The sequence below is a fragment of the Hydractinia symbiolongicarpus genome, chromosome 3, assembly GCF_029227915.1.
Source record: "Hydractinia symbiolongicarpus strain clone_291-10 chromosome 3, HSymV2.1, whole genome shotgun sequence".
NCBI lineage: Eukaryota > Metazoa > Cnidaria > Hydrozoa > Anthoathecata > Hydractiniidae > Hydractinia > Hydractinia symbiolongicarpus.
The window spans coordinates 28,198,784-28,211,160 of record NC_079877.1 but is presented as its reverse complement, the minus strand read 5'-3'; the positions used below and the strand labels follow the sequence as shown (position 1 = coordinate 28,211,160).

The 12,377-nt window shown below is 30.0% G+C and overlaps 1 protein-coding gene across 3 annotated transcripts in view; it reads right to left on the bottom strand.

Moving 5' to 3' along the window:
- The window catches only part of LOC130636640 (E3 ubiquitin-protein ligase TRIP12-like), a 34,427-nt gene that overhangs the window by 16,712 nt on the left and 5,338 nt on the right, over positions 1-12,377 (bottom strand). For 2 of the 3 annotated variants that reach the window (XM_057446429.1, XM_057446430.1), the window contains exons 2-13: positions 12,141-12,182; positions 10,100-10,711; positions 7,562-7,618; positions 7,398-7,438; positions 7,243-7,314; positions 7,006-7,065; positions 4,238-4,333; positions 3,501-3,583; positions 3,348-3,413; positions 3,190-3,225; positions 852-947; positions 680-772 (exon numbers count right to left, since the gene is read on the bottom strand). In XM_057446429.1, the coding sequence (XP_057302412.1) occupies positions 680-772; positions 852-947; positions 3,190-3,225; positions 3,348-3,413; positions 3,501-3,583; positions 4,238-4,333; positions 7,006-7,065; positions 7,243-7,314; positions 7,398-7,438; positions 7,562-7,618; positions 10,100-10,711; positions 12,141-12,182 (1,354 nt within the window). The remainder of the gene's footprint in view (positions 1-679; positions 773-851; positions 948-3,189; positions 3,226-3,347; positions 3,414-3,500; positions 3,584-4,237; positions 4,334-7,005; positions 7,066-7,242; positions 7,315-7,397; positions 7,439-7,561; positions 7,619-10,099; positions 10,712-12,140; positions 12,183-12,377) is intronic. The other variant, XM_057446431.1, reaches the window with a different exon arrangement.

The window sequence follows — 12,377 nt, the reverse complement described above, 5'->3', positions numbered from 1 at the left end:
AATGCTTTTCGAAGCAAAAATTTAGTTCTTGAAGCACTCGCTTTACAATCATTATCAAATATTGTAAGCATTGGATTTTTTGTGCAAGAAATTCAAGTTGTGCTGTTAGTACTTCAGAGCAGTTTGGTGTATTCTTACCTATTTCTTCTCAACTTATTGCTAACATGTGTTCTTAGAAAAATCCACTTATTTAAAATTTTTCGGTAAAAGATTATTTTCATTACATGTTACGCATTACATGTTAAATTATTTATAACCCTTGGTTTTACCATGGGCAGCCAAAGTTGTATCTACACACGAAAAAGAATCTGGTCTTACAAGTTCTGCTTGCTCATTTCTTAAAAAATACAAAAGAATTCATGGTGGACATATAATTTTCAAAATGTCAGAAAGAACTCAAGTGTAATGATAGTTAGTTCTTATTGTCTACATTGAAATTTGTAAGAAAAAAAACTTTATTACAAGAGGTTTTATAACAGTATTTTCTAAAAACTTTAGGTTTTTTATCTCCGTTTTTTACTCGGAAATGCACAACCAGCACTTTTTCATGTTTTTTTGTCGGTCTGACTAAGATATGTGAACAACATACGTCCAGTTCACCTTGGTATAAATGAGCTTTCGTAGTGCTTAGCAGTGTTTAAAATTTCTACTGTCAAGTTTTTACTAAAAGTATTCTTACCGCCTGCAAGATATTTTTTCCGTGTCGTTTTGACAGCATTTCTAAGGCTGTTAAAGCTTGTTCAGCAACATCCATACATTCAATTGTCTGTAACTAAAAAATCACACAAAAATTAGCTGTATGAGAAAAACAAAACATGAGGAAGGTAAACATAGATTACACATGTACATACTTTCTCGAGAAGGGCTGGCACAGCATCAATAACAACAACAGAAGAGCGTGGTAAAGCTTCCATTAAATATGTCAGCGCACGACATGCATGATTCATCTGAAAGACATAGCAAAAAATTACAAAACTCATGCTAAGTAATTAAATCCTTAGGGATGCTTCTTTGAATATTCGACAGTTTAAAAGAGAACTTATTATAACAAGTTGAGCCTAAATTATTCGTTGTAAGTACAAACTGTGTAAATGTAAGCATTGCTTCTTTATATTTTAAGGTCAAAGGGGTGCCATGACAATGTGGATGAAGATCCTATTTGGTGAATTACTAAAATATGACATAATTTGACACTGGCGAAACTGTCACAGACTTAAATGATAGTAACTGAGTATAGAAAAGTGTGAAATATATACATTGCCATATTGTGGTTTAGTTGACAAAAGGTATCTGCTCTCCTATCCTTACAAACGTATTATTTCTTTCTTTATCGTCATCCTGTATTTTGTAAATAGTATTTTTTGTTTTCACGATATTGGTTTAATTATTTTATCTGTATACAAAAATCAAAACACTCCTCTTAAACTAATGTTCTGTTGCAGAAGCACAAAAAAGTGTCTTGGTGTTTAAAGGGGAACTTTTTTGTTTTATAAGTACTCAGAAATGCATAAGAAATAAAAAAAAACTTACTTAACTTGTTTTTCTTATTTAAAATTGTTTGACTAACCTTCGCATATTAAATTTTTTTCTCATAAAAAAACAGACATGCTCGATTTCATTTAGGACTGGATCCGATTATAAACAAATGACATCAAATCGTGCAGAAAGTTTAAGCCACCGCAGAGAAGGGTCATGTAAGACCTATAGCTTACATTTAAATCGCTTTTTGTCCGAGATTTACTTTTAAATCTTTAAAAAATGGTGAGTTGCTCTGCGTTTCGATGTACCGATTGATCAAAAAGTCAGTTTTCACAGAATCCCGTCTGTTAAAAAGAAATAAATCAGACAAAAATGGCTAAACAAAATATGTTGTGCAGGTGATCTACCAAGCAATCAAAGTTTTTATATTTGTTTGTCGCACTTCACAGATTTTCTTTTAAATGAGATCTCCAGGAAAAAAACTTCCATATTAAAATATTGCCACTTTGTAAAAATGCCATTTTAGCTAGTGAACGATCAAAGTTTCTCATTTTTTCTCATTTCATTATTTGTACTTGTATCCACAGAACACAACCAAAGAACGTTTTGTACATTTTTATATTAAATAAAAACACATTATACCAATTTCCAATACAAACACAGACAAAAAAGTTTTCTAGTTACACATATATCTTTTCGTAGGGCTCAAGTCAATTCTTTGTTTTTCAAAAAAGAAGTTTTTTTGATGGAAGGACATGCCAGGTGGTAAATGTGCCCATTTTCTTTAATTTTTGTTACTGTTTAAGGCTGCATGTAATGCTGATAATGCAGTTTCTAAAACAGCTTTGTCAAAACAACCACTTATAAATCAGTAGCTTCTTAATAATAGTATAAATAAAAATTATTCTTCATAAAAATGATTTTTATTTATACAATATTAATACCCCTGTTTTACCAACTTATCACGACACAAATATTATTTGATCTTTCAATCACCCATTTCAATGGTCCTCTATCATGGAGAAAGTTTCAACGTTGCATAAAACTTGTTTGCATTTGTGCACAAAAAATCATGTGTGGAGAAATGATATTGCTGAACTGTGAAATAAAAATAAATTGGCTTGTAAGGTAAAAAAAATTTTTTACTAAAGCAAATGATAAAGTTTTTGGATGAAAAGAATGTAAAAAAAAGCAATTAAAGATAGTCTTTATTGCTAACAACGTTGCTTTGAGTCAGGAAAAAAAACCTTGTCACTTTGCATCATTATTAGCTTCTCCCTTGTGAGACACATGAGGTTTAAAGTCGTATGGCCGTAGCTTTGTAAAGTCTTTTTCATGAAAAGAATTATTCAATGCTAAGTTTTCTGCGTTACAATCTTTGTCATTATTACAAGACGTCTTATCAAGGAACAATGTAAACAGTAAGTAAACAAACTTTTAGGTGTGCTGCTGAGCCCACAGACTTTCTGCACAATGTGACGTATACTTATCTATTACGACCTAGTCCTCTTGACTTTGCGCAAACTTTTAAATTTATTTGAAGATGTTTACAGACCCGATTACGGTATAAATAAAGATTTTTAACGATTGTAAAAAGTTTATTTTGACATATTTATGTATTGGTTAATCAAAAGAACATTTTTTTTAAATAAATTTTTCACTGGGGTGCCCCTTTAATAGAGAATTTACGGTACAAAATACTGAACTTACAATATCAAAGTTTTCTTTCATTTGTAATAATTCAATCTAAATTTAAAAGACGGTGTTTTAGTTTTTCTAAAGACACAACTTTTCAAGTAAGAGTGAATTGCAATAAAGTAGAAGAAATTCACATAACATCATAATGAAGTAGTTTTAAAAATCCTCACCAAGACTGGCACAACTTGTTTTACAGGAAATCCACCCAATGTTTCTTCGTTACCCATTACTAAAAGCTACAATGCAAAGTTGATAGTGAAAAGTGAATAACCACAACATATTCTCCTAATATTTACAAAAAAACAAATAAATCAATGCATTACCTGGCACATTTCCATAACACCTTGCAATTGAGTACCCTCGTTGTCACTTTGCATGGAAGTAATTAACTGTTGAGCTTTTGTGCCTGTGAAATATTAGGGGTTAAAAATCAGACGTAATGTGATTGGGATGAATTAAACTTAGTTGGCTGAAAGTTGTAAAGGGAAATATAACATTGCCACAATGAAAAAACTGTTTAAAATAATTTAAATATAAACTTTAGGCAGGATAACAAAAAAAAATATTTTTCAAAGCATGGGAAATAAATTTTTAAGATAAGAAACACTACAATATGCTTTAACTCTGCTGATATGTGCATAATTCTGTCTTTCAAAATTTCAATATAGTAGACAGTGACATTACTTTTCAATTACTTATTTGTTGACAAAAAAATAATTTTTTTGAGAATTTGCTTGATTAACAGATTTTGATTGGTTATTTTGTGGTTATTTTTTGCCAAAGAAGTATGTAGTTTATTGTGTAAGGTTAAGTAAGCTACTAAATACGGTAATAATCATTCGATAATGTATGATACTATTATGTATACGCCACTAAAAATTCACATTAGTTACTGTCATACCTTTGACAGGCATTATATTTATGTCCCCTTACAATGAAAACAAGTAGTACTCTTTAGACTACAGCTAGTAAACAATGTGAAAATTCTTAGTTCCCATAGAAGGAGAAAAACAAAAAAGCAATAAAATTTTCTAAAATAAAACAACCAAGAAAAGCAAACCTGCACTGCTATTGAATGTTTTATGAAGAAGCAAGTGCATTCTTGGGCCCAGACTACCGAATAAGTGAGCAGGAAGACCACGTGCTTCCAGTATAGCTAAAAAGAAAATTACTCTAGCTAGTTTGTAGATCTTTTGTTGTTATGAAATTATAAAATAAAATATATCCATATCCAACAAAATAACAATAAAAAAAACACAAATAGATTTTTATTTTTATCAGCAGATGAGATCCCACCTTAATGTTAAAAAAACTTGAAAAATCTTTTCCTTAATACTGTTGTTTCAGTTTTATTATAATATCTCAAATAAAAGCATGTGGAAAAAATTAATAATTAATACACACATAATATCTCATCACATTTTGAATTAAACTAGATAGCAAATAAAGAAGTCACAAATAAAGATTAAGCTTTGCATAGAGAATATTAGAAAATTTATTATTTTACACTTTTTCTTAATTGATTTTTTTTATAGGGCATTAAGTTGTCTTATTTTATCCAGGCTGGGAGCAACTAAAGTCACATACACATAAGAAACATTAAGAAATTTAAAAATAGTATATTTATAAATAATTCAGGTTTTTTAAGTAAACACACATTATCAGGTACTAACTGACTGATAGTCAGGTAGAAGTAGTTGATACACCTAACGATGCAAGTTTACTGAAAAAATCTTTATTAAATTTTAATTTGTATGGGTATCATTTACATGTACAGGGTTTGAAATAAATATTAAAAGTGATCTTAAGTTTCATACGTGTTTTGATGTAGTAAAAGAAACTTTGTTATTATTTTTGGATAAAGAGGTGTGATAATCACCATAGTTCTGTCTAAAAATGAAGACCCTACCCTAAGTATTTTGTTATAAAAAATAGAGCAATCAAAGTGACTACTTTTTATCAGATTAGTAGTTGGTGTGAAGAACAGAATGTCTATTCATTAAAAATGTATATAAAATTTTGATAGTTTTTGTGATTGTTGGCACTTTTAAACAATAGCATGCATACATGTAGGTGAATATATTGTTGTTATGTGACGTCATAAAACTTGTGTAAATTTTAAGTTATATTTTCACCTGTTGCATGTTTTGAAATACAAGTTTTAATCTGCGAATTTTATGTTTAGTAGATAAATTTGATATGCAAAAAAATGGAAATGACTTGCAAATCATGACTGTTAATTCCAATACTGCATGTACATGATATAATTCATGTTGCATATATACTGTAACAGACTTTGTAATTTAGCCATTGAGAGTCTTCAATAATTACTGTTATTGCTTGGCAAACTCACTGCTTCCGTCAGTAATTTATGCTCTTATCTATTTTATGGTGTTTTAACTTTTTATAAGCTTTGTTCTTAATGCCATAAGGGTTAGGCTTGTTTATGAAATGTAAGATTTTATGTTTTAGCTACCTCTTAAATAAACAAAAAATGTAATGTAATGTAAAATAATATACATAAAAACAACTTGTCACGTAAATACTTTATGTATTACCACAGTAGGTCACTTAACTATGCTAAAAAAAAATTCTTGATTGAGCACAAAAATCATATGAACATGCACATTCTTCTAAAAATAATGCAGAGTGTAACGTGATTCAATTACCTGTTCTTGCTCCGCAACCCTTTATCAGGCCATTCCTTCAGACAAGTGCGATCGCACGCGCACTCATAAAAAAAACTTACAAGAGCTTTTTATCGCACTCGTGACTTTTTTCTTTATCCAAAATATTATAGAACTATCATGATTTTTAAACGATCTATATGGATCTCTTGGCTTTCTCTGATCTTGTTTTCATGATTTTTAAACGATCTACGGCGATATTTTTGTTTCCTACAATGCCGTTTTCATGTATTTTAAACAATCTAAGGTGATAATTTCGCTTTCTACCATGCCGTTTTTATGATTTTTAAATAATTTTTTTGGTTTCTACGTAACCGTTTTCATAAATTTTAAAGAATCTACGGCAAAGTTTTCGCTTTCTACAATGCTGTTTTTATGATTTTTAGCGATCTACAGCTATCTTTTCACTATCTATGATCCTCTTTTGATTGTTTTTAAATAATCCACAGCAATCTTTTCACTTTCTACGATCTCGATTTGTTATTTTTAAGACAAGGAATGTAGACATTTACATGATTTAATAGTTAATTTCTTTAGAAATCGGCGATGTGTTATAAACATGTGTTATAGTAGAAGCGATTTTGAAATGATTTGAACTAAAACGAATTTAACAAAGTGTTGAAAAGAGTTAATTTTAATTTTTTTGAAACGATTAGGAAATGAATGCGAAACTATTTGGAAACGATTACGAAACGATTTTATATTCAAACAAAGCGATTTGAAACTTTGTTAAAACGAATTGAAAACCATTTTTTTGGAATTTATTTTTGAAAAGATCGTGAAGACGATTCCTTAGTATTTAAACCTCATTTCTATACAGCTTAAATAACACACAACGTTGTAGTAAAACAAAAAAATAGACCACACTTCACATTGCACTTGTAAATTTTGCTTACAAGTGTGATTTTTCGCACACCATAGCACTCATAATTTTTTTAGTGAGTGCTTTTTGTAGCTCTGGCATAGTTTTATTCAAGAAATGGCCTGCTTTATATACTAAATTACACAAATTTTAAAGGTAGCATACATTATTTACAGACAGACGTATTTGCATTTAATAATCCAATCTAGTTCATAAAAAAGTTTCAAAATCTTTCCTTGCTTAGTAATTCTGTAGTAGAATATATACAGATTACTGTACCTTGTAAGCGAGAAATATCACTTTCCTCTAGGCCCAGCCCTGCTTCTCCATCTTGACTTGCTAAAATGAAAATGTGCATAAACAATAATAATTATAGTATTTTTCCCAAGGTTTTTTTTCTTAAAAAGACATAAAAAATTGTGGACAAACTATAAAAGTCCTGGGGGAAAGTCACAGAAGGTTCTTGTTTTGTGGCAAATTCCAAACTAAATTCCAAAATTTTTTCCCTGTACATACATGATGATCCTCCACTTGCTGGAAAAGACATAGTGGCACCTGATGACGAAGCCTCGTTATTTGATGGTGAACCTATTGTAAACAAAAAACAGTTTGCAAATAGCTGTTACAACAACAAAAAACAAAAATAAGAAATACAAAAGACTACTAGCCACCATTGTTGCCGGCTGCTTCCTGGTTTGTTGAGTTACTGTTTCTAAAACATTTTAAACAAGATCATTAATAATGAAATAGCTCAAGATCCTAAAACATAGATTTCTTCAAAACAAGACCTCGAACGATTGATGCTTCTTTCTTTATAAAAAATATCTTAACATACTGCTCATTTTCCATAACAGGCACCTCACCACGGTTCCTTCTGGACCTCCTTTGTCTTCTAAATGTAAAAAAATCACCCTAATAATATTATTTTAGGCATATGAAGTTTAGGCTGACTTAAAGATTTAAAAACATTATAACAAAGCAAGAGATGATTGCAACTATTACATTTGTTTGGTAGACTTTCTTACAGGACATCTGTACAGGATTATTTGGTAGACATTTACTTTCACTTTTTTATTGTTATTATAATATCATTTTCAAATGTTTATTCAAAATAGCCACTTTGGTCTTGAAAAATGTTTAGTTATCAATGAATGTGTTCTAAATAGATCATGATTTGATGGTTTTAGAATAAAATGCAGCATTGTTTAATTTCAATACGATCTTGTTTCTATGCAGTAAATAGAACTTTTTTATGATTATTACTCGGTTATGATAATAGCACGCTCGATAAACGAACACACGGTATAATGAAAAGAACTTCATTAGGAAATTATGATAGGAAAGAGATTTTTCTAAAAATAAAAGGACAAAAAGTTTCCAATAGAATCTGTACGAAGTACGTACAAACATTTGTAGAAGATGGTCCTTAATATGGCTTTATGTATATGTGTAAGAAAATTATACATGTGAGGTGACACTTTTTATAAGATAAAAACATTCTGCAGCTTAAGCAAGTAAGTAAACAAGAATAGTTATCGCAAAAGATGCCTTAGATTTCTACACTTTAGACACGACAGGTTGTTTCGTTTCATAATTTAAGTGCACATTATCAAAGCTCACTAAAAAATGTTATGAAAATATAACATATTAAGATTGTAAGGAAATTTCTAAACACATGAAGAAAACTTTTAAATCACACTTATACAACTATAGCAGAAGACACAAGCATGTATATAAAATGTGTCGAAAAATTAATTTTAAATCAACAACGTTTTAATGCCAACTTAATATTAATGCTACCTTAAAAGAACATTCTAAATCCAAGGTTGCTTGGCAACCTAGCTACAATAAAATTTATACTGAGAAAAATGGTAGCATCTTACTTGGCAGGTAAAACCTTTTATTTAAATATAAACTATTGATTTGCACAGAATAACTGAATTCAAAAGCATTTATGTTTACTTTTGAATAGTGTCTTGGAAACAAAATAATACCCAATCAGACAAAAAAAAGTTGCACAAAACACATGTTGTTCCTAGTTGCTATAATATCTTTAATAGCTAGCTAGATTGTTAGGCATTCTATGTTTTCTCTCTTAGGACATAAATGAAGTGAAGCACAGTTTTGTGAATATTAAAAAAAAATATTATATGACAAAAAGATAAATGAATTTGAATTATAAAAAAACCTGGAGATGTGAACACCCACAAATCGAGTGCAAGACTGATTTAATAATTTTTCAAGACTTGAAATCTAGTTAAGATAGTTAAGATATATACTAAACACAGTAATTAAATGTAACATTGCACATGGCTGTAATAATTGAGCACTTGTATTTTGTTCTTAATAGCATTTTCAAGCTGTGTGAAAAACAATTATACTTTGAACTTTATGAGTAAAGAAATGAACATTATTTTTCTGTTACCTTCTATAACTGAAGTTGAACATGAGTGTTATAATGTTTTGATATGAAAATCAACTTGATATCTTGTTATAATATATCACAAGATCTCAAGCTTACTATTTGGTAAAAGATTTGTATTTTATGAATAAAAATATTACTATGATTCAACCACAGAAAAAAAGATGTTAAGTTGTTTGAAAAACAAGAAAACAAGGGTTAATCAGAAAAGTTTTTTACCTAAGTTGGCATAAAATACCAACAAACAAAACATGAAAACTGTTTAAAATGTATGACAAAAAGTTGAGAACACAATATCTTAGGAGTTCACTGTAAAGTTTTATTTTGTGCTTTCCTATCCCTCAATAATATTTAAAAAATAGGAATGAATAAAAATGCAAGAAAAATACACAGAAAATATACAACAACAGTTGATCAAACAAATCACTAACATAAAAGATGATATGCTCTTCATTGTGCGTCCTACACCACACATTTGTTCATCAAGTTTAAAAAGAATTTTTTTTAATCACTTAATTAAACTGCTAACTAATGTTCTCCAATATGACAGAAAGCATGTTAATTAAATCTATTTGTGAAGGAAGTGAATAGCAGTTTTATATAAAAAGATTACAAAAATTTAAACATTAATTTTGACTTGGCCAACATTGGCATGATTCACAAGGTAAACAAACAAACAAACAAACAAACAAACAAACAAACAAACAAACAAACAAACAAACAAACAAGGACCAGAACATTTTAGTTGTCAGTATTTTACTATTATTGTGTTGTTTAAATGATTTCTGTTAACAGATCCTTAACAGAATTGAAATGTTTTTTCTGAAGTAGTCAACCTGTATACTGATGAATGATGAAGATAAGATCATGGTAACCATAACAAAAGCAGGAATATACCAACATTATAATGAAAACATGTGGCTGCACAATCAAAAAAATAATTACACTAACCTGCTGCTGGCACAAGAACCCAGGTTGTCTGATGAGTCTTCTGTTTCCCCAGCACCAGAGGCACTTCGCAAACGTGAAAGGCGCCCACCCGTCTTGGCTGCTGTTTCTTTACTTACTACTGGTAAAGGATTCGAGCGTGATGAGCTCCGAAGTCGCTTAGGTGAATATGTAGGAACTTCCTTAGCTTTTCGTTTCCTACTCTTTTTATTTGATGTGTCTGTTTCACTTTTTGTCTTTCTTGACTTAATTTGAGGAGAATGGTTCACTTTACTGTCACTTTTACTTCTCAAGGTAAATTCTTTATTTTCTTCTTTGTGTAGCAAAGTTTTGCTTCGTGAACGTGTGCTACTAGTTTTTTCTTTATCTAAATTATCTTTAGGTAAGTCCTCCTTTAAAGAGGATTTTAAACAATTAGTTTCTGACTTCTTCTTTTTAACACCAGATGGTCCTGGTAGAGGTTGATCTTGACTTTCTTGTGATTTAACCTTTCTAAGTTTGCTATGTGGACAAGCAACAATTTTAGGCTCAGAAGAACTTTTGACAGCGCTTTTAGCTTTTTCTTTTTTTCTTTTTGTTTTCAACTTTGAAGATAGTGATGGTTTTTCTAGTGTACTAAACATAAAAACAAAAATCAGTTTGATAGACAAAGACTGTCTTCAAAATAGCAGATTAGAATCACAATTTTCAAGTTACTTCGGTCTATTAAAAACATAAAATTCATGGAATGTAACGAAATACGACATGATTAAAACTTTGTAAAATTCCTTTTTAATAATTTTATAATGAAATACTGCCATTGGCCTCTTGAGAATTGTTTAACAACTTTATAAAACAATACAGCAATGTTAAGGCTGTTGCAGGAAAGCCTTTTGTGGCAAAGAGTATGTCATTTTCATTCATACAAGTTAAGTTTGTCCTCATTCACAAAATAAAACATTATTTGACAGACATTAACAAATCCAACACAAAAGAAGATGTTGAAACCCAATAACACAAGGGATTGTGCAGTAATATACTATTTCATTTTAAATTAGCTGATGTGCAATCAAGTGTCAACAAGCCTGGTACTATTGAGAATATACGCTGTTAAGAATCACTTTCATAAAAAGAACTATTGTATGTTCAGAAGAGATTGGCTGAACTTTCCCTAAAATTCTGAACTATTTTTCACTCAAGTAAAAGTTTTTCCTTTGATGTTAATGGAAAGTAGAACTTCCACTTTTTTAAGAATGACTTTCATAAAAAGAACTATTGTATGTTCAGAAAAGATTGGCTGAACTTTCCCTAAAATTCTGAACTATTTTTCACTCAAGTAAAAGTTTTTCCTTGATGTTAATGGAAAGTAGAACTTCCACTTTTTTAAAAATGACTTTCATAAAAAGAACTATTGTATGTTCAGAAGAGATTGGCTGAACTTTCCCTAAAATTCTGAACTATTTTTCACTCAAGTAAAAGTTTTTCCTTTGATGTTAATGGAAAGTAGAACTTCCACTTTTTTGTTCATCGATGTTAATTCAATGGTGTTTACCTTTTTAATTAAAAATCCATTAATGCACCAACTTTAATAACCATTTAAACAGACTACTATTTTTTTTGCAAAATTCAACAGTGGTTCAAAGAATACAACTTTTTTGTGATCTTTAAAATGATATCAGGCTTTTCGGAAAGGCTGTGCAAAAGCATGCACACCCACAAACATAGTCGCAAGAAAATTTATTACAGTAAGGCATGTTATAACAGTACATGAAAAATGGTAAACAAAGTTGCATCAATGCAGCACACCTGAAGGAACACCTAAAACCACCTAACATGTGCTTTTTGCAGCACACATGCTAAAATCAACCTGCATACATCCCCTTCATTGTTTCTTTTCAACAATTTAAATTCATATCTAAAACTTTTAGAAACTTGTAAACATTAGTTTTTGTGCTACCGTCTGTTAAAACATCCTTGGCAGTGTTTCTACGTAATCCTTTTCACATAATAAGAAAATAGAACTAATTTCGATCAATTTGGTATCCAAGTATAAAGGAAAATCTACCTTGACTGTTCTGTTGATGTTAATTTATTGCGTGTAGATTTCCTAAAGAAATAAGAAAACATGTTCTTGTTTAGCTTTTTTATTTTTTTTTCATGCTGCAAAAAATAAAATGACATATGAAATGCCATTAAGCATGGTAGCACTGACAATCACAAAATGCAGACATTAATCAGGACTTCTATCGCCTACAACTATATTATTTCATTTTTATTACACAACCTTACTCTGGTGCCTTTT